The sequence below is a fragment of the Lissotriton vulgaris genome, chromosome 11 (genome assembly GCF_964263255.1).
Source record: "Lissotriton vulgaris chromosome 11, aLisVul1.2, whole genome shotgun sequence".
Taxonomy (NCBI): domain Eukaryota; kingdom Metazoa; phylum Chordata; class Amphibia; order Caudata; family Salamandridae; genus Lissotriton; species Lissotriton vulgaris.
The window spans coordinates 846,549,326-846,576,893 of NC_141699.1; the positions used below are offsets into that span (position 1 = coordinate 846,549,326).

Consider the following 27,568-nt stretch of genomic DNA (forward strand, 5'->3'; position numbering starts at 1 on the left):
TACAAGGCCTGCTGTAGTGATGACTTACATATATTACCTGCAGTGACTTTTGCATAGCATACCATGAGGGCGACATGTTGTGTTTTCATTCATGGTTTGTACCATGACGCGCTGTCTGAAATGGCTGGCTGCATGCAGTTTGTATGCAGGTTCCTTAGAGTGACATTATACCCGCTTCTGCTCTTAGGGGGGCCCTCTTTAGTACAAATACCCTAGGTACCAAGGGTACCACTTACTAGGGACTTACAGAGGTGTTAAAGTGTGTTCCAGCTGTGTTACAATTAAACCATTTTACCTTGTTTTTAGAGTAAGAGCACTGGCGCCTGGTTAGCAGGGAACCAGTGCGCATCAGTCGAAAATCATGTGTACCAGTGGCAAAAAGTGGGGTGACCATGACAAAAAGGGACACTTTTCTTCACTCTAGCACTTAGAAATCTGAGCTATGGAGTCCTTTGTGGGGATTAGGACAGCTGAATTTTCCACCCAGTTCTTAACAACAAGGTTAACCCCGTACTAAGATATGGGGTGCAATATATTGTTTAAGAGAAACAGTGGTCAGAGATGCCTAGCCGGTCTTCTAGCACCCTTGGCTGAAAGTAATTAAGGAAGGAATTAAATCAATATACACAGATTACTTGTAGGGGTCCAAAGCGGACGCAGTTATTTAAAATGCCCGGACACAAGGAGCAATTTAAGTATAGCAGCAAATTTATTATCTCCATAAACTTGCTATGTCATGTATTGGCTTTGTGACATATTGTGCTCACAGAGGTGATAAAAAGTGCATGTGGTGAAGGTGTATAAGTGACATATTAAAAAGAACATTGCATTGTACAACAATATAGTTTTGTCAAAACTCCACTAATCAATGAACTAGGAAATGGAGTTTTTTGTTGGGACAGTCAACGGCGTTTCGATCTCAGGTTAGCGAGATCATCTTCAGGACAAGGGCCTGTGAGCACTTACGATCTATTGGGAGAAAAGAGTAATTGTTATGGTCCTGGGTCCGTGCGGAGGACACATGCATATAAACATGAACTTAATCATGAAGTGCAGTGTTGGGTCAAACACTTCCAGGGGCTGGGTCATGAAGGCACACGCTATTATTAATGGTGCTCTGGCTGAAGTGCTGATTATCAGGGGAGGTTGAACCTTTCGGGGGGCAGAGTCATGCCGGAATCCGACATGGATAGATGGACAGCTATTTATCACATGTGAATTCACCAATAAGTTTACTATACATTGGCTACTAGTACAGCGTTGTGTGAATTCAACCGATAATAATACTCGTCTCATGTGAATTAGACAGCAAAGTGGCTATTCATTGGATACTATAGGCAAAAATGGTCCAAGAGAGCACAATCCTACAATGAAATTATATATACAAGACTAGTGCAGTGTAAAGTCTGAACAACAATAAATCCAAGCAAGGTCAACAAATTCTCATGGTGTGCAGGACAAATAGATGGATAGAGTTCATATTTTGTATCATATTTTCCTTTTATTGATTCTTAAAGGTGATTTTCCAAATGACGTGGACGATGCTGAAACGTCCTGCTCAGATAATTGCAGCACGTGGAGTTAATATCAATCGTGAATTACACTATTGTCTGACGGGTGTATCGTAACACCAATATGCTATAATAGCACCTCAGAAATGCATGAGGCAACCAAGACGCCTCGGAAGTACGTGAGGCGTATTGTAGGGTCTGGCACCACTTAATACTGGCACTCCATAAGCCTTATGGAGTGCCAGTATTAAGCAGGACGTTTCCGAGTTCCTTTACATTCAACCCCCAATTACTTTGTGTGGTGTCATTTACTTGGGTTTCATCAGGATAAATCTACTATATTCATATTATAGAATCAATGGTGAGAAACCCCCTCTGATTATCCACCAGTTGTGCATTTTCGATCCACTTTTTCGGGCGATTTGGACGTGGCTTTTGTCCGGAACTTCAATCTTTCAGCATCGTCCACGTGACCCGGCTATTTATATGCTGTCATTACTTACCTCATTGGCCTTGAAAAAGTCTGTGTACTTATTCATAGTACGGACGAAACACGTGTCGGCTGTCGTTTTATCATTTGGAAAATCACCTTTAAGAATCAATAAAAGGAAAATATGATACAAAATACGAACTCTATCCATCTATTTGTCCTGCACACCATGAGAATTTGTTTACCTTGCTTGGATTTATTGTTGTTCAGACTTTACACTGCACTAGTCTTGTATATAATTTCATTGTAGGATTGTGCTCTCTTGACCATTTTTGCCTATATGTGTATTTGTCAGGAAACTGAAAACACACCTCTTTTCAAAATAGCTGGGCTCCTTCCCCTACTGCTCCTCCCGAGTGCTTCAGTTAGCGCGGGGACACGCTTTTAGCGTAACCATGCGCTCTACAAATGCCCCTTAATAATAATAATAATAATTGTCAATCCTTTGGCTTGATAAATTGTGTTCCTTCTTGGTAGTGGGGTATATTGGTCCTTGTAGCACTCCGTCTTTTGATATTAAGAAAGATTTCATTGATTGTCCAGTACGATTTCTGACCTTACTAGTATTAGTGGATGTGCGGTCTTTTCCAAATGTTTTGGAAACACCACTACCGTTCTTTGTTATACATTGGATACTAGTACAGCATGAGTGAACAGGCGTGTTTATTGCAGCAGAGAGCCCCGAGCAGTAATCATTCACGGATTGGTGGATTACTGTTTTTCCATGTGAATTAACCAGGTCACTATACATTGCCTACTAGTTTAGCGTTGTGTGATTTCAACAAAAATTCTTGCTTGAACGGTGGACTACTATTCATTGGCTACTAGTACAGCGTGAATTGATCCAGAGAAGAATCAGGCGTGGTGATCGCAGCGGGGAGCCCTGAGCAGTGACTCGGATAGGGCTTAGAGGTGTAGTATACAAGTGAGCCTGGTGGCGCTTGACAAGAAGGCTTACCCCGTAAGTGGAGGCACAAACTAATCCGATTATTCCGTAGAGGCAAGTTTAATTGGCCACAGGAGGGGTCGATGGAACCAAGTTAAACTGCGCGGCATGCGTCCGTGGAATCTACTGATCTCTCTGTGGGATAAAGGGCCAGTTGGGGTGCGTGGACCGTGAGGTGGAATGAGTGGAGTGACCAAGAAAGGTTGCAACTTACCTCGAGGTGGTTTCTGAGCAGTGTAGAAGGACCAGCGTTGTTCCGAGTCCTGTTATGGATAGAGTTCACACTGCACAGATGCGCAGTGGTAGTTCCGGTATATTTTACACGCGATGCGATGTAAATGTAATGTAATGTAAATTGATACTTGTATAGCGCACTACTCACCCGCAAGGGCCTCAAGGCGCTTGTACGAATACCGCTGTGGAACCCATCCTGGCTTTCCCTGTGAGGCATCCACTCCTGGGCACCCCCAAGGTGGAGGCCAGGCATCCTTAGCGTTGTTGGGGCCGTTGTGGAGATTAAGCAAGCTATTGCCCAGAGTTGCAGAGTGGGACTCCATGATTGGAATAGGCACCGAGGCAAAGAATTATCAGGTCCGTGGAATTTTTGAGCCCAAGACCCACCGAGGCGGGGAATTGAACCTTGGTCCCGGGCTAGACCTCTGCATCAGGGTCTGCCGCTCTAACCATTGAGCCACACTTCTCCACCTTACCTTTACATTACATTTACATATGGGAGTTAATCCTAATCAGCCGATGGCGTTTGCTCGTGTAAATGGGGCCTGCGCGCTGGTCTGAGAATGCAGCAATCGGCATGGCGACGTGTAGTACCACAGTTCGATTGAGGGATCAGCATTCTAGTCACTGCATGGAGGTAAAAAAAAACAAAAACAAAAAAACGCTGTGCTGTGTGTAGCCCGCTTTGGTCTAACTGCGGGAAAGTCTAATAAGTGCCACTGAGGAGTTAGATGAAGAGGAGCTAGGCACTAATGAATTAAATTACGGCACGATTGGAATGCTTGCAAAACTAATCATGAGCACAATTTGCTATTTAACCCCTTAAGTGCGGGGAACGTTCAGCGGTCGTCGCGTGCACTACCTCGCTAGTGCTGCGCACGTCCGCTGATCGTTCCAATCTCATTCGCACAATGGAACGTTTCGCACTAGCGCGGAATATTTTCAGCGCTGGCAACGGGTTAAGGAAGGTACATAGATCAGTACCAAGGAGAGATTAATACCTAGGAAAACAATTACACATTTAAAACAATATAGGAAATCATAGAACACTTGCTTTTAAGTTCAGTACCAAGGTGAGTTTACATATAGAAAAACAAAAAACACATATCACTCATATAAAAACGTTGGAGTTTCATAGATGATTGAACCAACTGGTTGAATTTTGTTGGAAAAAAGCGTTGCAAAGTCTTTCATTGTGATAGGTCTATAGTGGCAAGGTACCTCACTGTTCTTGTCACAGAATGGTATTCCATTCTTCCAGAGTGTTAAGTCCGTTCTCAATTGACCGGCAGCGGAACATCCATTTACACTCCAGTTTGTTCAGAATGTTTTGAGCATCTCCACCCCTGGTAGTTGGGCGTAGGATGTCGATGACTTGCCATCGCAAGTCCTAGTCCGAATGGCTTTTTTCCATAAAATGTTCTACCAACGGGGCAGTGGTGACATGGCATCTGATTCGGCTTCTGTGTTGGCCAATTCTTGTCTTAACCTTCTGTGTTGTCTGTCCGACATAGATGAGGTCACAGGGGCATTTTATACAATAAATAACATTTGTAGAGTTGCAATTGGAGAAAAACGTGAGAGCATGCACATTAGTTCCATATTCAAAAGTCTTGGTGTTGGTGGTCAGAGGGCATGGAGTGCAATTACCACATTTGAAATTGCCAATGACAGGTGGTAGGCCAAAGCATACATTGATGGTGGTATCCTCCTTCTCAGGTGTGTAAGAGTGCACCAGATGGTCCCTAATGTTCCTGCCTCGCTTGAAGGAAAATAAAGGGGCCTCTTTGGCTATATTGACTGATGTGATCAGCGGCCAATGCTTTTTGATTATTTTGGTGATCTTGTTGCTAGCTGGGCAGAATGTGGTCACGCACGGGATGCGAGTCATAGTTTTTTTTGGCCTTGATTCCAAAAGGAATTCCCTATGAGAATGCCATGCTCTCTTTTTAGCTCTTTTTATCAGTTTCCTAGGGTGGCCTCTGTTAGCGAGTTTCTCAACAAGGTCTGCTTCCTTGAAATAATCCTCTTTCATTTGGTAATTTCTCCGGATTCTGAGAAATTGTCCAAATGGAAGGCCGTCCCTGAGTGCTCGGAGATTAGCGCTTTTGTAGTGGAGTAACGTGTTTCAGTCAGTGGGTTTTTTAAACAGCGTAGTGTAGAGTCCACCTTCGTTTGGTATTACGGAGACGTCCAGATAGTCCATTTTGGTATTGCTGAAGTCAAAGGTGAATTTTAAGTCTGGTTGACAGATATTCAGCCAGTTGACAAAAAGATCAAGATCAGTGGAGGATCTGTGCCAAATCATAAAGATATCGTCTATATATCTGCCAACTGCGAATTTTATTGCGATAGGGGTTGACCTGGTTGAGAATGAAAGTAGTCTCTATGTTATCGACGTACAGTATGGCAAAATTGGGGGCAAAAACTGCCCCCATAGATGTACCTTTGCACTGTTTGTAGAATTTTTCTTGGAAGATGAAGTAGTTGCGTCCCAGTGCGATTTCCAATAGTGTGACAATAAAGTCAGTGGGGACCTTATGGGGACGTGGCCTGTCATTCAAAAGATTGGTGATGACCTCAATGCCCTTATCTTGTGGGATGTTCGTGTACAACGATTCTACATCGATTGTGATCAACAGCTCTGTAGGTGGATCAAAGTGTTCACACTCGATAAGGTTTATATAAAATGGGTGGTATCTTTTACATAGGCAATGGTATCAGCGACAAGACCATGGATAAAGAAGTCGATGTACCGGCCAAGGGGTTCCAAAATAGACTCACAACCCGAGAGGATGGGTCTACCAGGGGGGTTGGCCAGGTTTTTATGCACTTTCGGTAGTGTGTAAATGACTGGTGTGCGTGGACTTTTGTTATTCAAGAAGAGGAATTCTTTATGGCTGATGTAGCCTGTTTCTTCTGCCTCTTGGGTGACATTGAAGATCAGGTTTTTTATCTCAGATAGTGGGTTTTGTCTAAGTGGTTCATAGTGGACAGGGTTATTAATTTGACTCAGGATTTCATTGTCGTAAGTGGATTTGTCTTGAATGACAATTCCACTGCCTTTGTCGCAGGGTTTGATTATGATGTCCCTCGTCTTTTTAAGTTTCAGAAGACTATTCTTTTCTTCCTTACTGATGTTATAGGTAATGACTCTTTTCTTCTCTGAGTTTTTGTAGGTCCTTAAGCACTTGGTTCTCAAAACTGAGGACTTCTGGTGGGAGGGAATCTATCGGTGGTTTAAAAGTAGATTTAGGATGTAAACCTGTTGTGTAATTTTTGGTGGTGAAGTTTTTGTTGAGAAAAAAGGATTTCAATCTGACTTTTCTGAAAAACTGAAAATTTTCTGTGGTGATGCCAAACCAATTAGGTTTTTCCGTCAAGACAAAAGAGAGGCCTTTGTTAAGAAGGGCAATCTCTGTAGAGTCCAATTGGTGTGACGAGAGACTGAATATGGGTATTATTTCCATGGTCGAGGAGGAGGGGGCTGGGTCTACGGATGGCTCATTGCTCAGTACTGGTAGCCCCATTAATAGAATTTCCTCTGTGTCTGTCGTTCCCCTGGCAGGGTGTTGTATTGTGGTTTCCCTCGTCCCCTGTCTGCCTGAAACGGTTGGCCTCTCCCTAAGAAATTGGGATTGTTGGAGGTACTAGCTGTAGCACTGTCTGATGAGTCAGATTCTGCAGAAGAGTCTGAGAACGTGACTGGTTAACGGTTTTTGAAACGGCCCCAGGTGCCTGTTTGTTGTCTATTTGTGTTCTGGGAGTGTTAGACGGGGACCTGGAGGGTCGGCCGAGGACAAGGGGAGAGGCCTCCGGAGAGGGCCGTCTCCAGCGATCGTACAGACAAGTAACTTCCCCCCCACAGATGGACACCACACAAGGATGAGGTCAACACTCTTTATATACGATTCTTGAAGCAAGGATATCAGCGATACAGTGAGATCGGGGCACGAGGGTCCTCTCAATTCTAGTCTCTGGTAGGGAAAGGGTAGCGGGACAGTCTTGGTACCGGTCTAGTACTGAGGTGGTACGATGGATAGCTCCCAATCCTCGAGCTCGGAGTTCTGGAAGGTCGGGCCGCGGCAGCGCCAGCAGGCTCGGATGATAAGTCTCACTTGAGAAGGGCCGCGGCAGCGCCAGCCGGCAAAGGCGATGGTTCACACAAGGATGGGCCGCGGCAGCGCCAGCAGGTCCCGACGACGATGCAGGTTGCAGAGGGCCGCGGCAGCGCCAGCAGGTCCCGACGAGGATGTAGGTGGCAGAGGGCCGCGGCAGCGCCAGCAGGTCCCGACGAAGATGTAGGTTGCAGAAAGCCGCGGCAGCGCCAGCAGGCAGGACGATGATTCACAAGGCAGGGCTGCGGCAGCGCCAGCAGTCCGTCAAGGATGAGTTCTTCTAGGTGTCTCTCGACTCCAGGATACAACTGCCTTCCTGCTCTGGAGCTGCCCCAGTTATAGGTCTGGCGCCCTTTGATGTCCGGACCCTCGCACTTGGAGGTCGGGAGGTCCGGGATGAGGGAGTCCAGACACCCAGCAGGGGGGTGGAGCCAGCGCCCGGGGAGGCTGGGGGCGATCGGCACCTGGCGGGAGAGAGCCATCGACACTCCTCTCTCCCATTGACCTGCCAAGTGGTCTCTTCCCCTCCTGGGTGGATGGTGGTGCCTCGATGTCGGGGCCTGGCCGGGCCCAGGGTTGGGGTCGAGCTGAGGCCACGCGGCCTCGTGGTGCAGTGTCCAAGATGGCGGCTGGGCCGGGGCAACGCGGCTGATGGTGGCCCGGGCCGGCCGATGTTGTGGTGTTCGGGGACAGGCGCCCCGTTGGTGACGGGTTGCATGGTGCTTCTGTGGGTTGCCGGGGTGGTTTCTTCTAGTGGCACCGGGAGAGCCGGTGCTCGGTTCTCATTATGCGGGGAGGACGCGGCCCCTTCACGAGGCCTGTCCAACATGCGTCCCCCCCAGCTGAAGGCGGGGATAGTCACCCATCTTCTTGGGTATTCTCCTCGTCAAGGCGGAAAAAGCGTGACAGGCCGTCCGCGTTGGCGTGGTCTTGGCCAGGGCGATGATCCACAGTGAAGTCCATCCCCTGCAGGGAGATGGACCAACGCAACAGTTTTGGATTTTCCCCCCGCATCTGCATCAACCATCGCAGGGGTCTATGATCTGTTTGTACCCTGAAATGGGTGCCGAAGAGGTAGGGCCGGAGTTTCTTGAGGGCCCATACTACTGCGAAGGCCTCCCGCTCGATGGTGCTCCAGCGCTGCTCTCGGGCCAGCAGGCGTCGGCTGATGGAGGCCATTGGTTGGTCGACTCCCTCGGTGTTGAGTTGAGAGAGTACTGCCCCAATGCCGTGATCTGAGGCATCCGTCTGGACGATGAATTCCCGGCTGTAGTCGGGGGCCTGGAGCACGGGGGCGGTGCACATGGCGGCCTTCAACTTCTCGAAGGCCGCTTGACAGTCCGGAGTCCAGTTGACGGTTGTGGGGTTTTTCTTGGAGGTGAGTTCTGTGAGGGGCCCCACAATGCTGCCATAGTCCTTCACAAACCGTCGGTAGTATCCGGTGAGCCCCAGGAAGGCTCGGACCTCGGTTTGGGTGACTGGTGACTGCCAGGACTGGATGGCAGCGATCTTGAGCTGAAGGGGGGCCACCAGACCGCTCCCCACTTGGTGTCCGAGGTAGGTCACGGACCCCTGGCCGATCTGGCATTTGCTGGCCTTGATGGTAAGGCCGGCCTGCTGGAGGGCGTGCAGGACCTCTCGGAGGTGGTGAAGGTGGTCGGCCCAGTGGCGACTGTACACAGCGATATCGTCCAGGTAAGCCGCACTGAATTCTTCGAGGCCCGCCAATACCTGGTTCACGAGTCGTTGGAACGTAGCTGGAGCGCTTTTCATGCCGAATGGCATCACTTTGAAATGGTAGTGGCCATCCGGGGTAGAGAAGGCGGATCGTTCCTGGGCTCTGGGGGTGAGGCCGATCTGCCAGTAGCCCGCTGTCAGATCGAAGATGCTCAGGTAGCGGGCAGCCCCCATACGGTCAACCAGTTCATCTGCCCGGGGAATGGGTTGAGCGTCGGTTCGGGTGACAGCGTTCAGGCCCGATAGTCTACACAGAATCGGAGTTCGGGGATGGCGCCTGGGGCGGCCGCTTTGGGGACCAGTACGACTGGGCTGGCCCAGGGGCTGTTGGATGGCTCGATCACTCCTAGTGCGAGCATTTTAGAGACTTCATCCTGGATGCAGGTGCGCACCCGATCCGGCACTCTGTACGCCCTGTGTCGAATAGGGGGACTATCCCCCGTGTCCACGTCGTGGAGGCACCAGGGGGTGACCCCCGGGGTGAGTGAGAACAGGTTCACAAATTGCAGCAGGAGAGCCCGACAGTCTTGGCGTTGTTCTGGGGACAAGGCATCGAAGAGTCGGACCTCTTCCACCGAGCCATCTTCTTCACGGGTCCTCAGTAGGTCAGGGAGGGGCTCGGAGTCTTCTTCCGTCCCACTATCTGTGGCCATCAGTAGGCTGAGCTCCGAGCGTACGAAGTGTGGTTTGAGTCTGTTGGCGTCGAGGACCCGGAGGGAGTTCCGGGGGGACTCCATGTCTATTAGGTAGGTGACAGGACCCTTGCGCTCAATCACCTTGAAGGGCCCTGTCCATTTGTCCTGCAGGGCACAAGGTTCGACTGGAGACATCACCCATACTTGCTGACCGGGCTCGAACTCAATGGAAGAGGCATGTTGATCGTACCATTTCTTCATGTCCTCCTGACTGGCCTCAAGATTGGCTTTGGCGAGTTCCCTGAATCGCCGGGTCTGGTTGCGGAGGGTCAGGAGGTATTTGTACACATCCGGAGGGGTCTTCTGGGGGGCCATCTCCCATTCTTCTTTGACCAGGCTGAGGGGCCCCCGGACAGGGTGTCCGTACAGGAGCTCGAAGGGGCTGAAACCGAGGGATTTCTGGGGAACCTCTCGGTAGGCGAAGAGGAGGCACGGGAGCAGCACGTCCCATTGGCGACGCAGGGGTTCCTCCAGGCCCATGATCATTCCCTTGAGAGTGCGGTTAAACCGCTCGACCAGTCCGTTTCCTTGCGGGTGATAGGGGGTCGTGAAACGGTAGGTAACCCCGCACTGCTGCCAGAGAGACTTCATGTATTTGGAAATAAAGTTTGTGCCCCTGTCGCTGACGACTTCCCGGGGGAAGCCCACTCGAGAGAAGATCCCCATTAAGGCTCGGCCTACCACTGGGGCTGTGACGGTCCGGAGAGGAATGGCCTCGGGATAGCGGGTGGCGTGGTCCACCAGGACCAGGATGAACCGGTGCCCCTTGCTGTTCGGGGGGTCCAGGGTCCCCACAATGTCTATTCCCACCCGTTCGAACGGGGTGGTGACGACGGGGAATGGTTGCAAGGGTGCTTTGATTTTTCGGCCGCTCTTCCCGCTGGCCTGGCAGGTGGGGCAGGCCCGGCAGTGGTTGGAGACATCATTTCGCATTTTGGGCCAGTAAAAGTGTGTTACCAGGCGGTTGTATGTTTTGTCTTGTCCCAAGTGTCCAGCAAGGGGGACATCGTGTGCTAGGTTCAAAAGGAAGTCTCTAAAACTGAGGGGCACCACCAGCACCCGGCTGGCCCCCAACTCCGCAATTCTTTGCTCGCTGTAGAGTAGGTCATTGTCCCAATAGATCCAGTGTGCCCCTGCGGTGTCTCCCGCGCTCTGAGCGAGGGCTTGCTGCCGGAGTACCTCGAGGGAGGGACAGGTCTTCTGTTCTTGCCGGAATTGTTCCTGGGTGGGTCCACCCTCTTGACGCCACTGGGCTAGTTCTGGGAGGTCCTGGAGCTGAGCGGGCCCTTCGTGGTTTTGCTCTGGAGGATCAGTACTGAGGGCGTCTCTCTCCGAGACGACCGGGGGAGGAGGTGCAGGCCATTCGGGTTCTTCGGGACGGGGAATGGCTCGGGCGGCCATGGACCGGGTCGTTACGCAGGCCCAGTCAGGGAGGCCCAACATCCCCAGGTGCTCTCTTCTCTCAACTGCTGCCCAGGGGGAACTTTCGAGGTCGTTTCCCAGGAGGCAGTCCACCGGGGCGTCATCGCGGACAGTCACCTTCAGCATACCGGACACTCCTCCCCATTCAAAGGGGACGCAGGCCATCCGACACAGGCTTTCTGAATTGTCAGCTGATCGGACGGGGCAAAGAACGTTTGGCAAGATCTGTTCCGGGGTTACCAGATGACAGCGGACTGCCGTCACACTGGCCCCGGTGTCGCGCAGGGCTTCGGCCTTGCGCCCATTGATGTTCACCCACTGGCTGTATTTCCTCGTGTTGGCGGGTAGGGGAGCCCGCGGAATCATGTCTCTTTCCCCTAGGCAGACCAGGGACATGGCGGCGGGTTCCCACTCGGGCTGTTCCTGGTCGTACTCTTCGTACTCTTCGGGTGCTTGCTCTTCTCCCAGGGCGGCGGCAGCGACCTGGCGGGGTATAGGACTCTGGTTCTTCGGGCAGTTAGGATCGTTGGCCTAGTGGCCGGTCCGCTGGCACCGGTGGCAAGTAACGTTAGCTCGGAACCCTGGACGCATCGGGGGGTTTCCCCTACCGGCCGGGGGCGGGGTGTTGTTGGCGGGAGCTGCCGGGACGGCGTCTCTGCCCCGACCCTGGCCTTCTCCGGGGCGATGGGGACCTTGGTTGGTTCTGTTTGGCTCACTGGTCCCGCCTCGGGCAACTCGAGTGCTTTCCCATCGGTCAGCTTCGGCGGCGAGCTGCCGAGGTTCAGTCAGTTTACTGTCGAGGAGGTGCTGCCTGAGCTCGACGAAGCAATTGTTGGAGAGGTGTTCCCACACAATGAGGTTAAAGAGTTGCTCGTAGGTGGTTACGTGGCTGCCCTTGATCCACCCCTCGAAGGCTCGGCTGAAATAGTTCACGTACTCCACCCAAGTTGTACCCGGGATCCGTTTGCAGTTGCGGAACCGCTGGCGGTACATCTCGGGCGTGAGTCCGTATCGAGTGAGGAGGGCGGCCTTCATGTGGTCATAGGATGTCATCTGATGGTCCGGGAGCTGCAGCAGGGCGTCACGCCCCTCATTAACGAACCTCCCCCATAACCCGGCTCCCCAGTCACTTCGATCAATCCGGTGGGAGGTCATGGCTATTTCGTAGGCCTTGAACCACTGCTGGATATCGTTGTTCCGAAAGTACTCTCTGACGACATCCTTGGGGATGTGGACTTTTGGTTCTGCAGTGCCCGGGGTGTTCGGGCGCTCGGGCACCCCAAGATCTTTATTCTGTTTTCGAATCTCTATTTCTGCTAGCTTGCGCTCATGTTCGTAGGCCAGTTTTTTCTCTTCGAGCTCCCTCTGCCTTTGTTTCTCTTCCCGCTCCTCTCGGAGCCGCAAGTGTTCTAACGTGATCTTTTGTTCTGCCAATTTCAGCTCTCCGTCCAACCGAAGCCGTGCCAACTCTAATTCATGGAGTCTGCTTTTCTCTCGTTCTCGGATCTCCTCCAGGGCGAGACCCGCTCTCCTTCCTTCTGTCGGAGGGGTGTTTGTTTCTGGCGCCTCGGTGTTTTGGTTTTGGGGTACGGCCGTACCCGTTTCTGCCCAAGATTCTAGGGCGTGCTTGAAGTCCTCTTTCGTGCTCAGTCCAGTGGTAGCAATGCCTAGTTCTATGCAAAATTGCTTTAACTCTCGGTGGTTGTACTCCTCTAGTTTCTCCATCTGGAATTTCTCTGTGGATCCGCTCTCTTTGGTTGTCATTGTGGTTGAGTCGTGAGGTGAGTTACTCTCTGTACGATTACGCGTTGGTTCGGATCGCGCCGCTTGCCACCAATGTTAGACGGGGACCTGGAGGGTCGGCCGAGGACAAGGGGAGAGGCCTCCGGAGAGGGCCGTCTCCAGCAATCGTACAGACAAGTAACTTCCCCCCCACAGATGGACACCACACAAGGATGAGGTCAACACTCTTTATATACGATTCTTGAAGCAAGGATATCAGCGATACAGTGAGATCGGGACACGAGGGTCCTCTCAATTCTAGTCTCTGGTAGGGAAAGGGTAGCGGGACAGTCTTGGTACCGGTCTGGTACCTTAGGTGGTACGATAGATAGCTCACAACAATCCTCGAGCTCGAAGTTCTGGAAGGTCGGGCCGCGGCAGCGCCAGCAGGCTCGGATGATAAGTCTCACTTGAGAAGGGCCGCGGCAGCGCCAGCCGGCAAAGGCGATGGTTCACACAAGGACGGGCCGCGGCAGCGCCAGCAGGTCCCGACGACGATGCAGGTTGCAGAGGGCCGCGGCAGCGCCAGCAGGTCCCGACGAGGATGTAGGTGGCAGAGGGCCGCGGCAGCGCCAGCAGATCCCGACGAAGATGTAGGTTGCAGAAAGCCGCGGCAGCGCCAGCAGGCAGGACGATGATTCACAAGGCAGGGCTGCGGCAGCGCCAGCAGTCCGTCAAGGATGAGTTCTTCTAGGTGTCTCTCGACTCCAGGATACAACTGCCTTACTGCTCTGGAGCTGCCCCAGTTATAGGTCTGGCGCCCTTTGATGTCCGGACCCTCGCACTTGGAGGTCGGGAGGTCCGGGATGAGGGAGTCCAGACACCCAGCAGGGGGGTGGAGCCAGCGCCCGGGGAGGCTGGGGGCGATCGGCACCTGGCGGGGGAGAGCCATCGACACTCCTCTCTCCCGTTGACCTGCCAAGTGGTCTCTTCCCCTCCTGGGTGGATGGTGGTGCCTCGATGTCGGGGCCTGGCCGGGCCCAGGGTTGGGGTCGAGCTGAGGCCACGCGGCCTCGTGGTGCAGTGTCCAAGATGGCGGCTGGGCCGGGGCAACGCGGCTGATGGTGGCCCGGGCCTGCCGATGTTGTGGTGTTCGGGGACAGGCGCCCCGTTGGTGACGGGTTGCGTGGTGCTTCTGTGGGTTGCCGGTGTGGTTTCTTCTGGTGGCACCGGGAGAGCCGGTACTCGGATCTCATTATGCGGGGAGGACGCGGCCCCTTCACGAGGCCTGTCCAACAGGGAGTTAGTAAAGAAGTCTTCAGAAAGGTAGGGATAAGTTTTTGTAATTTGTAATTTCTTATATCTTTTGTCACTTTTGTAGATTTTTTGTGATGTTCAAACTTGTAGAAATCTGCAATTATTTTATCAAGTTTTTCTAATACACCCTTTGCGTCTGCCAATGTATCAAAGGCCTGAATAGCTTTCTCAAGCTCTAAAATTTCAGCTAGTTCAATTTTTTTTGTTCGAGGGCTGTGTCAATCCCCAGCACCATCCAGTGGCGCGAACAGGTTGTTCCAATGTGGGCAAAGCCGTTTTTGAATTGAGGATTCTGTGTAAAGATAGCTGGTAATATGGTAAAGATTTTCTAATTATTACGGGAGACTTTAATCATAAGCTAGCCCCTGATAAGTTGGACCCATTGATGAAGGAAATCTTAAATGCATATGAGATAATGCCAGCCCTTTTTACCATTTGTAAAATGAATAAGCAAGATGAAGAGCTAGGGAAATTTTTAGGGTCACATGGATTAGTTAGTTTAAATGGTAGATCTAGTTTTGATAGACCAGCAGAACAAACATTTAAAAGGGGCAATCAATTATGCCCCATAGATTATCTTTTTGTACATGCCTGGAACGTTGCCTCAGTATAAAGGTTTAAGGTAATCAAATGTAAAGAAAGTGATCATTACCCATTTTATTGTGAAATAGTGAGAGCTCCCCCAAAAATCTGTGAAAGTCCTTCCAGAATCTATGGATTATCCAAAAAGACTTGCAACTAAGTTGACGGATGAATATATTGCAAAATTATCTAGCCTCCAACAAAATTTAGATTCTGAGGTAGGATGGAGCACGAGTGTCGCATGGTTTGAAGAGAAAATCAAGCAGGCTGCACTATGCTTATCTGACAATTTAATGAAGGCGAAAAAAGGGGACAAATCCCAGCAATGGGGTGTCAGTCAGCAAATGGGTTGGTTTGACTCAATATATAGAGAGAAAAAAAAGCTACTGAGGAGAGAAGAAAGAAAGCTAAAGCTAAGGTACGAACTCGAGGGCTACAATAATTTACTAAAATTGAGGAAGGAATATAAAATGTTAGTGAGATCACAGAAAATATGTTTTAAAGAAAAATGTTGTCTCCCTGCTAGTAACCATAGAAAGTAAAAATATTAAAGGGTTCTGGAGGTTGATCCAAGATACGATGGGTCGATCTCTAGGGACTATGAGTTGTGAAGTCGATGAAGCTTCGTGGGAGGAGCACCTGAACCCATTATATAAATCTAGAAACGGGCCAGAAATTAGTGAGGAAAAAACATGGAGGCAACATGTAGTAAATAATCTAATTCCTTTATATTCTTTTGAAAACGTAAAGAATACCATAAGAGGTTAAAATTAACTCGTGCTGCAGGGCCTGATAATTTACCTGCAGTAATAATTAAAACAGAGTTAAATTGGTGGGCCCAATTCTTCTCAAAGATGTTCACAGCAGTATTATCCTCTGGTATAGTCCCAAAATCTTGGAGGGGAGATATAATTAGGCCATTGCATAAAAAAGGGGATAGGAAGGACCCAAAGAATTATAGACGAATTAATCTATTAGATATTGGAGTGAAAGTGTTCTCCAAAATAATTCTGGGTCAATTGAAGGAATGGGTTGAACTAAATGCGATTGTCCCGGTAGAACAAGGAGGGTTCAAAGAGGGGCACTCAACACTCGATCATTGCTTCGCATTGTGGGCCGTGGCCCGGAAGTCGATGGAACAGCAGGGAGGTTTATACTGCTGCTTCGTTGACTTCCAGGCAGCTTTTGACCTAGTTGATAGAGAGTGTTTATGGGAGACAATAAAAAGATATAATATCTCTGAAAACCTCTTAGAAGTTATTAAAGGGCTGCACAGTGGAAATTGGGCACAGGTTATAAAAGACACTGTTGGAGGTTTAACCCAAGAGATAGAAACTAATAATGGGTTAAGACAGGGCTGCGTTTTGGCCCCTCTCCTAGATTTTTCTCGCCGATTGACCAAATGTATTAAATACTGTAAGAGGAGCAAGTCCAAAGGTAAATGGAAAGCATCTGTCTTGCCTATTATAAGCAGATGACCTAGTTATGTTCGATCAGATGGAACTAGGACTGCAAAGAAAGCTAAATGTATTCAAGACTTATTGTATATCCAAACACTTAACAGTAAATATGGAAACAACAAAAATATTGTGTTTTGGAAAGAAAAACCATAAATATAGCTGGTTCCTGGGTCAGGCAAAATTGGAAGCCGTTAATGAATATAAATATCTGGGAATACGGTTTGACAGAGCGTTGAATTGGGGCATGCACCTACAGGCCCAGAAAACCAAAGACCTATCAGGAATTTGCGGTTTGAAACAATTTATTAGTATTTATGGAGAAATGTCTCACAGACCAGTGTTGAAAGCATTTAAGGCTATGATCCCCCCGCAGATGCACTCTGGGGCCGAAATTTTGTGTTTGGGGGGAAATGTTCATGGGATAAGGAGGAAGGGAAATGTTTAAAAACCCTTCTCTCTTTACCCAACTCATCAATGATACAGGCCATTAGGGTAGAACTAGATTGGCCAGCATGGAACATACAAGTCCAGGTAAATCTATGTAGATTTTGGAAACGCTTAGGATCAGGAGAGGAGGAGAAAGTGTCTTGCTGGTGCAGGCGGGAGATACAACAGAGTGAATTAACCTGGGCAAAAACTTCCAGAAAGTCTCTCCTCTCCATTTGTAAATCATTAAAAGTAAAAATTGACCCAGTGTCACTATGTATTGAAGAACGGAAGAGTGTTTTAAAACTCCTGGGAAACGAAAAATCTAAACAAATCGACATGAATTACCTGAAACAAAAAGAGTCTGTGCAGTATATGTTAAATAGTTGGAGTAATGATAATTGGTATCCATATTTAGATACCGTACCGAACCACTGGTTGAGACTGGAATTACTAAAGGTGAGAATAGGTATCAATCCTGCACGGTCAAATGAGAAAATAAAAAATATATTAATGGATAATACTGCTCTGGGATGGATAAAAACAACAGACCCACCCGTCCGCGCAGCGGGCGGGCGCAGCGGGCGCGCCGGGAGCCCGTCTGCGCCCGTCCGCGCCGGGACCGGGCCCAGGGCCACAACCCCTGCTCGGCCCATCCTGTACAAACGGAGTACTCTGCTGAGCCTTCGCCCAAACCATACCTCTCATTGTACCAAACTTGACCTGACACATTCTTCTATGGGCACTAACTTAAAATGCTCTCATTGTGATATCGTCATCCCTTTTAATAACGACATCCTCCACACTCAGGTCCCTAAGCAGGCCAAGGAGAAGTATATTACCATGGCCCTTATCAATGCGCGCTCCCTGGGTAAACACTGCCAAGAGATAGCCGATCTTATTATCGACTACAAATTAGATGCCCTGTATATTACGGAAACATGGATGGACGAGGCATCTGCTCCCGACTTGGTCACGGCAGTCCCACCAGGTTATAAGGTTTATAGGCAGGATAGAGAGAAAAATAGAGGGGGTGGCCTGGCTATCATAGTGAAAGACCAATTTAAGGTCCGCACATCCCCTATTCCCGCCATATCTTGCGAAGCTCTACATTTTAATATAAAATTCACACCGTCTTTTAGTTTTAACGGAGTGCTCCTCTATCGACCTCCTGGGGCCAGAGCAGCTTTCCTAACAAACTTAACCATCTTAATGGAATCATTAGCCACAGATGAGTCCACTACGGTAATGGGCGATTTTAATTTTTATCTTGAGCAAAATAATGATAGAGACACCTTTACTCTCACATCTGATTTAGAAATTATAGGACTCAAACAATTGGGTACGGCCCCAACCCATCAGGCAGGACATACGCTAGATGGCATGTTCACGAACGTGGAAGACCTTCAGGTGACTAAAATCCTTCCCATGACATGGACCGACCACTCGGCCATTTTCAGCAGGCTGACTATTAAAGATCCGTGTAGGAAGAATACTCCCCATCCCAAGCCAGGCACCTTCAAGGCGTGGAAGGACATAAACAACAACAACCTAAATATACTTTTAAATAATACTAAGCCTGAACTATCTAATGATCCCTGTACGGCTACTTCCCAATTTCATGAATGGCTGAGTGATGCCACGTCTCAATTGGCACCCACTAAGTCCCACTCAAGGAACAGAAGTATGCCGACTGCTCAATGGTACACAGAAGAACTAAAATTACAGAAACAATTAACGAGAAACAGGGAAAGGTACTGGCGACGAACTTACGACAGTGAAAGCAAGATTAGATATAAAGAAGCGCTAGCCACTTATAAAACCATGATCACGACAGCAAAGAAGCACTTCTTTACTCTACATATAGAGCAAGCTAAAAATTCTACCAAACAGCTGTATAACTTAGCTAAAACCCTATCGGGTAACACACCAGACCTAAACCCTCCCCCATCACAATTACTATGTGATGCCTTGTCTGAGTTCTTCTTCACAAAGGTGAACAATATATATCAAGCGTTCACCTCGGAACCCAATACTACTGTTGTTCCATCTTCGCGGATAGTTCCGAGTAACACCATGACGAGTTTTAAACCTCTAACGACCGATCAAACTAAATCCATACTGAAGTCCATTAAATCAGGCTCTGCCCTGGACCCATGCCCCACTTCGGTGTTAGCCATGGTTTCAGACACAGTTAATCCCATTATCACCCACGTTTGCAATATAATATTGAGTTCTGGGACCTATCCGGGCTCTTTAAAAAACACATTGATTAAGCCTTTGCTTAAAAAACCAAATCTTGACAGGAATGATTTGAAAAATTACCGGCCCATAGCAAATCTTCCATTTCTGGCCAAACTGACAGAGAAAGCCATGAACCAGCAGCTGTCAGAATATATTGAGAGAAATAATCTGCTTGATGATACCCAGTTTGGGTTCCGTAAATATCATGGAACCGAAACTGCCCTCATCAAGGCAGCGGATGATATTAGACTCATCCGGGACCAAGGAGGGACAGCTTTGCTGGTGCTCTTGGACCTCTCGGCAGCATTCGACACGGTTGACCATAAGACCTTGGTCGACCGTGTCGAAAAAATGGGGATCCACTCCGCAGCGAGAGACCTGCTTGCCTCCTTCCTGGCTAATAGAACTCAGGCGGTAACCCTTGGACCATTTCGATCTGCCAAATTGTCGCTGCCGTGTGGGGTTCCTCAAGGCTCATCCCTTAGTCCGACACTTTTTAACATCTATGTGTCGGACCTTGCCAGTGTCATCAAGGCACATGGGATGAGCCTAACCTCGTACGCAGACGACACACAGTTGGTGTTGGCCATTAAGGGTGACGGACAGGAGGTGGCAGAAAGGTTCCAAAGTGGCATGATAGCTATCGGTGAGTGGATGGCAGGAAACTGCCTGAAGCTCAACTCCGAGAAAACGGAGGTCGTAATCTTTGGCAGTCTCTTGCCACCGTGGCCCGATATCTGGTGGCCATCAACATCTGGCACCCCACCTTGCCCGACCCCCAAGGTGAGGAATCTGGGAGTCACCTTTGACAATCAGCTGAACTTCATGGCTCATGCCAATAAGGTAGCGTCCACGGCCCACTTTAAACTTAGAATAATTAGGAAAATCTTGCCTTTTCTGCCTGACACAGCCGCCAAGACCCTGGTCACGTCATTGGTTTTAAGTTCACTAGACTACTGCAACGGACTCTTTCTGAATGTACAATCTAGAGTCACAAAGAAGTTGCAGATGGTACAAAATGCGGCAGCACGCTTGCTGTCCAAAAAACCAAAATTCGCACCCATCTCAGATACTCTAAGGTCCTACCATTGGTTGTCCATTCAAAACAGGATAAAGTTTAAAGCGATGTGCATAGTTTACAAAGTAATGCAGGATCAGGGGCCTCGCTTCCTTAAAGATCACCTAATACCCTATAGTCCGGCTAGAAAGCTACGATCCTAGGACTTAACCAATTAGTGGTCCCACGTACCAGAACTGTGACTTGGGGTGACCGCCGTTTCCTAGTTGCGGCCCCCAAGATCTGGAACACCTTACCATATCACATTAAAGCCAGTCCATCGCTCCTACAGTTTAGGAAAAAGCTGAAGACGTGGTTATTTAACCAATAAATGTAGCACACCAGCCGCATCCTTACCTCTAGGGAATGACATTACTGCAGTCTAGCGCCGAGACACCCAAGGGTAATTGTTCGCGCTCTATAAATGTCAGAAAATAAATAAATAAATAAATAAATGTACTTGCAGGATTGGATTAAAATGCATTTGTGTTCATATTTTAATGGATTGTCAAAAATTGTTATCTGTACGACAACTGATTTTAAGGCCAGTTTTTCTGAAATATGAAATAAGGTCAAGGATTCAAGCAATTGAGTTACTTATGGATATGCAGTTTTTGGACATTGAAATTGCTTTGGCAAAATTTTTCCAAGAAGCTTAAAGACTTCTTATGAATTACGGAAATAGTAAGAAGGGCCAGAGGAAGGACAATCCGAGTTAAATTGAATGGTTGGAATTTTAATATGTATGTCTTTTTATATACTGAATTTTTAGGTAGATTGGTTGGAGTCCAGTATGATTTTATAAAAATGTTTTGTGTGAAATAATGAATTTTGGTTTTAGGTTGTTTTAAAATAGTGTTAATTTTATTTTTTATCTGTGCAACGTTGGTATGTGTAGTTTAAAGACCAATTGGGGGGAACACCAAAGAACACTCACAGCAGCCTTGCCAGGCCAACGGGCCAAGCCGTGAGGGAAACGGCGATAGCAGGAACGGGAGCGGGAAACCGGAGCCACCGGACCACACCTCCCAGCAGCCCCTGGGGCGCCAGCGCGCCCGTGACGCGGCAGAAGCGCCAGGAGGCGCAAGAAAAACGCTGACCCCCGCGAGACCTGGGGGAACACCAAAGAACACTCACAGCAGCCTTGCCAGGCCAACGGGCCAAGCCGTGAGGGAAACGGCGATAGCAGGAACGGGAGCGGGAAACCGGAGCCACCGGACCACACCTCCCAGCAGCCCCTGGGGCGCCAGCGCGCCCGTGACGCGGCAGAAGCGCCAGGAGGCGCAAGAAAAACGCTGACCCCCGCGAGACCTGGGGGAACACCAAAGAACACTCACAGCAGCCTTGCCAGGCCAACGGGCCAAGCCGTGAGGGAAACGGCGATAGCAGGAACGGGAGCGGGAAACCGGAGCCACCGGACCACACCTCCCAGCAGCCCCTGGGGCGCCAGCGCGCCCGTGACGCGGCAGAAGCGCCAGGAGGCGCAAGAAAAACGCTGACACCCCACTCGCCCCGCGAGTCGCGCGCGGGAGCGACCGGGAGAAGCCCGGGACAAGGGCGGGACAGTCTACGGCAGTCCACGGCAAGACCAGGCAGGGCTGGGCCACCCATCTAACATCTCCTGCAAAATGGGTAAGCGGAAATGCGGTGCTACCACACAAGAGGGCGGAAAAAAAGCAAAAGTGGCAAAACAATCTGACTCTATTCTGTCCTATCTTACTTCTGCGGTGGGGGCTTTAACTAAGGAAATTGCTACAGCACAATTAGAACTGGGCTTGATTGCTAAATCTCCCCCCCCAGCCACATCATCTGAAATACAATCCATCCCTTTAGAGCCTGACATCATCATAACAAAACCCACAATTGCTACTGTTTCCACTTTACCTCAATCTTGTGCATCTCAAACTTTGCTCCCTACTGTGACCTCGGACACTTTGGGATCTTTAAAATCACCCTCGAAAAAACGCAAGAAGAGGGAGGCACCCCCCCGAGCCACTCATGGGATGGAGGAGTCTCTAAAGGATCTTATCGAGGCTCTTTTTGAGGAACGGATTGAACCCCTTTTAGTGGGAATCGCAAAAGACATAGTAGACACAATGACCACATGTCTTGATGGCTTGTTAAAAAAATGTGTGCTAATTGATGATATCGCGAAAAAACTTGATAGCTTGCATCTTGGCGAGAAAAAGGCCGTAGATTGTCACAGAGCACATCACCTACCCTTACCACCACCTGAGACTATCTCTGAGCCCATGGAATCAGTTATAGCAGGCTCACAGGTTGCCCAACCTCCCACATCCATTATTCCACAGGAGTTCCACCCAACACCTGGGGCTACTAATTTTCCTGGAAGCAAGATCCATCTAAACTTGCCCCCAGCGGTAGTACCCTACGTAGCTGTTTTCTTAGGGGTGCCCCCGCTAAGGGAAGGAGAGGAGGAGTCAACTCCTGAACTTATTGGAAAAGCAAAAAGATGGTGTGATGATTTCAGCAGTGGTGACTCAAATACATCCTCCAGTATTATAGCCGCTAGAAGGGTAGGATGGGTGGGAAAACGGGCTAAAAATGTGAAAGGTGATTGTGTAGTGATAAACTTTAACAACGACCATTGTCCGAGCACTTTGTTCTGGGATGGATCAGATATTAAGGAAAGTGATAACCTCAGGGCAGTCCCACTAGGTTTCTTTTATCCCCCACAGCCCCTTTTTTATCCACAGAGGATGCCCCCCCCAATTACGGTCCCATCAATGAACGGGTGGCAAACTGTAACTAGGAATGTGAAACGAAATCGATCAATGTCCCATAACACAGGCCCTATTATGGATTTGGTAAATCGTTTTAATCCTCTAAGTGATCTGAACACCAACGATTGACTACCTTTATCTCAAACATCACCTATAATAGTCATGCCTGAGAGGGTAACCCCCCTACCATGTACATTCATGACTTGGAACGTGGCAGGAATAAGAGCTAAAACATCTGACCCTACTTGGACCCAATATATTTCTACACATAAGGTCATAGCTTTGCAAGAAACGTGGGACACTTCACTTTCTTTTTATTTAGATGGATTTCTAAGTTACACAATACCTGCCAGCACCAGTAACGCGGGGAGAGCAAAAGGGGGGCTCATCACACTTTTTTCGTTAGATCTAGTAGGATCTTTTAACTTATTGAATTCAGGTTCCCCAAACATCCTAGCAATAGAGTGGACAGTCTCCCCAAGCTGTATTATACTAGTAATTAATTTTTACAATGCTTGGGGTGGATCAAATGAATATGAACACGTGCATTGTTTGGCGAACTTGATAAATAACTTCAGTCAAAATTCACATACTCCTTTCGAAATTTTTTTAATGGGCGATTTTAATAGCCACAAATGTCATTTGCCTTGCCAATCATTAGATGTAGACTCTCCTGATGGAGCCTGCATTCCTCACTTTGAACACACCAAAATGGGGGAGACACTTGACCTATTGTGTGCGAATTCCAATCTTTACGAATCTTTTAAAACTGTTAATAATGAGAAGGTCCCCACGTACAAAGGTACAACCAAAGGGACAATAATTGATTACATATTTATGACCGTAGGCTTAATTTCAAAGGCAAGTGACTATAAAGTCACTGTCTCACACCATAGTGATCATAACCCTCTGTCAACTGCTATACACTGGAGTGACTTATGGCGCAGGCAGGTGGATCAGCCCCGGGTTTGCGCCTTGACGGTGCCCAGTGATCAGGGCAGACGACTTAGATGGGGTATGGCCATGGAGGAACGGTTTATGGAAACCCTACTCCCTAAAATTGAGGGACCTATAGAAATTTGTCTAGATCATACCGCCTCGAACCCTCAGGTTGTTGCAGCTTTTAATTGTATCTGTGCACAAACTGTTAGGGATCTTTCAAAACCTAAATCTAAGTACCCCCCAAAGCCCCACAAATGGTTTGACAGCAAATGTTCGAGGGCACATAGAGAATTGAAAACGGCTCTTAGGGCCAAAAAAAGGGACAAAGAACTAATCTCTAATTTAAGACGGGCCTATAAAACCACCGTGAGGGCAAGGAAAAATGAAATTAAGAATAATGCTTGGACTGATCTTCTCAATGTAGATGTTTTAAAAAATAGTAAACAGTTTTGGGAAATTATTAACCACTCCTTTTTCTCAGGAGAGAACAATCTGATCACAGATTGTGTAATCCCAGACGAAAGATGGGTACAGCATTTTAGTAAGATCTATGGGGGTGAACCGTCAGTTTGTCCAAGTACTACTGTGGCGACTTCTTGTACAGCCACAGTGGTAGTTACGGAAGAGCAGGTCCTTAAAGCCATTGCGGATACCACAAAAAATAAGGCTCCAGGCCCGGATGGTGTCCCGGCAGACTTTTTTAAATATTGTCCAGTACTTTGGAGTAAAGTTTTGACCAGAGTATTTAGAGCAGCAGCCGAAGGATGCCTACCTCAAACCTGGGCAACATCCATAATAGTCCCCATCTTTAAGAAGGGAAATCGGGAGGACCCTGGGTGCTATCGCCCTATTTCCCTTATCGACTCTACTTTTAAAATCTTAGGTAGAGTCCTTTTGAATCAACTAAGGGAAAACATTGAACTGCATGGGGGACTCTCGAATATCCAATATGGCTTTCGTGAGAATAGGGGGACATTGGAACAATGCTCCAATCTCCACCTTCTAGTCTCCAGGTATACGGTGGCCGGGGAGGGGACAGTTTATCTGGCCTTCATGGACCTCTCCTCGGCTTTCGACCTGGTGAATAGAAGTAAGCTGTGGACTACCCTATTAGATTTGGGTATAGAGGAACCCTTGGTGGCATTTATGGCAAGGCTACATCAAGACCTTAAGGCAAAAATAAGAGTCACCAGGGACGGTAGGTGCACAGAAAGTTTTAATTCTGAAAAAGGGGTGCGACAGGGTTGTATCCTGGCCCCCCTTCTTTTTACTATTTATATAAATGGTCTCGGGAAATACCTTGAAACAGGATCGGCGGATGTCCCACGTGTAGGAGGTGCTCAAATCCCAGCCCTCCTATACGCGGACGATGCCGTCCTGATAGCGCGAACAGGGATTAGCCTACAGATTCTTCTGGACCGTTTTGGTTCCTTTATGGAGAACCTAGACTTGAAAATTAATGCGTCTAAGTCCCACACTATGATCATTGGCCGTAAAGTTAACATGCTGCAGAAAAAATCTTTTATATGTAAAGGGGAGACCCTTTCTAGGGTCCCAGTTTTTCCTTACTTGGGAGTTCTTTTTGATCACAGAGGGTCTTGGGTTCCACAGGTCACAGCTAAAAGTCTCAGCTTAGCACGATCCTCATCAGCCTTGCTGGCCTTCACAAAGCGATTGGGAGCAAAACCAATGGAGGCTGTGATCAAAATATATAATAGCAAGTGCGTTCCAATCGCTATGTACGGATCTGCGATTTGGGGCTACGTAGAGACGGCAAAAATTCAGAGGGTGGAAAACGGTATCATTAGGAACATTTTATCTGTACCAGACTCCACACCTACCTTCTCTATTCATGAGGAAATAGGCCTACGATACATCTCTGACAAACTTAAATTGGCACCCCTCCTTTTTTGGGTCAAAACGTGGTTGAATCCCGAGCTGACGTTAAATCATGCCATCCTTAGGGACGTCATTGCAAGGGATAACGCCATGAGAATTCCCTGGCTAAAATTTATTAAATCTACCTTATTAATGCTGGGGAGACCGGAACTTTTTAACGACCCAACTAACATTAGGAGGGAGGATGTTGGGTGGATTAAGCGGATGTTTATGGATAGGGCCCGCATGGATAGAGAAGATCTGGAACTGAGGAAACCCATGGTAAGGGCACATACTGTTTTAATTACTTCACCCACCATGGAACCTTACCTAAAAACCGTGACTAATCCTCTGCATAGACTCCTATTGACCAAATTTAGGATGAATTTAATTCATTATACCTTAGGAAATTTTCCGGTGTGGTCAAAACCTGAGGATGGTCCGCCATGCGGTTGTGATAACTTCTCAGTTCAGGACACCCTTCATTTTATATTTTTCTGTGATTTTTATAGCACTGCAAGGAAGAAATATCTATTCCCTGCTCTGAAGGCAGCGGGCTTTACTCAAATAAGGCCAGCCCTAATTTTCCTTCAAATGTTAACAGACACTTATACTATGTTTAGTGTTGCTTGCTATCTAACTTCGGCTTTTAGAATTAGAAAAAAAAGGCTACCCCAGATTGACCTGTTTTAACTCAAATTTGTTTTTTAAAGGAAACATTTTTTAAACTACTGCATGCAACAATCTGATGAAATGTAATCATTATGTAGAAATTCATTCCTTTTAATGTGATCATGTGATGTTTTTTAAATACTGTATTGTGTTTGTTTTATGCCTTTTATGATTTTAGCAAAAATCGAATAAAGAGTATTTTGACTGACTGACCAATTGGTCATAATAAACTTATTTTTTAACTGAACTGATAGCTGGTGTATTGCGTACTTGGAGACCTAGCGGTATTATGTCTGCTTTAAGGTATTCAGTAAGCATTAGAGCATGAAGCACCTAGTCAGCTGAAGTTTGGTTTACTTCAAATTAGTTGGATGTGCCACTAAACACACGCTGTACTGGGTATTTCCAACCTGATGGCAGGGAATGATTCAAGCATGTGACTGTATGAAAGATTCCAATATTGGAGAACTGGAGTTACAGGTAAATAACTAATTGTTTTAGTTGTCATTTAACTAAATTTGTTTTTGTTTTCAGGTAATTGAAAATTTGGAAACACTTAAGAACCTGGAAAACCTATTTTTAGGAAAGAATAAGATCACACAGATCCAAAATATGGACGGATTAACAAAATTAACTGTGCTCAGCATACAGGTAAAAGCATGTTCCTCTGTGCTCATGCCATGATAATTTACATTTTCCTCTTTCCATCTGCCCCTCTCTCTCTGTCCCCCTTTCTCCTCCATCTAATTCCCATGCATTTCCCTACAGACCGCTCTCTGTGCTGCAACTATCCCCCTGATTTCCCTTTCTCTTTCCTCTGTTTCTTTCTCTCTTCCCAGTTTCCTTTTGTCTTCTCCTTCCCTGCCCTCTTTGCTCTTTTCACCTCTTGCTCAACAAGAAATATATGCTAGCACAGTTACATGCACCACAATGTTAATGAAAAAATTAACATTTTGTCTCTTCCAGAGTAATCGCCTTACAAAGATAGAGGGCTTGCTGAACCTGGTCAATCTGCGGGAGCTCTACCTGAGCAACAATGGAATCGAAGTAATTGAGGGTCTGGAGAACAACGTAAGAGCCTGAAATGTTTTATGAGGTTGAAATGCATTAGATTGAAACTTAAAAAGTCAATTACAAAGTGTTTTTTTACACCAATTGTGGGAAAAAAGTGAAACTTCTTTACACTTTTATTTTTGGTAAATTAATTTTTATTTTCATAAAGAAACCAGCATTTACAATGCAATGGTCTCTTCTTTGTTAAAGTTAGAGCTATTTGCATTTCAAATGTCATTTTTTTCATTTATTGTTTTTTTTTTTTATTAAACCGATAAATATATGGTATTGTCATTTACAATGGTAAAAGAGGTAAGC

At 47.7% G+C, this 27,568-nt stretch overlaps 1 protein-coding gene across 1 annotated transcript in view; it reads left to right on the forward strand.

The window, feature by feature from the left end:
- Positions 1-27,568, forward strand: part of PPP1R7 (protein phosphatase 1 regulatory subunit 7) — a 1,034,080-nt gene that overhangs the window by 791,925 nt on the left and 214,587 nt on the right. The window contains exons 7-8 of the mRNA XM_086943981.1: positions 26,732-26,848; positions 27,164-27,268. Of these exons, the coding sequence (XP_086800107.1) occupies positions 26,732-26,848; positions 27,164-27,268 (222 nt within the window). The remainder of the gene's footprint in view (positions 1-26,731; positions 26,849-27,163; positions 27,269-27,568) is intronic.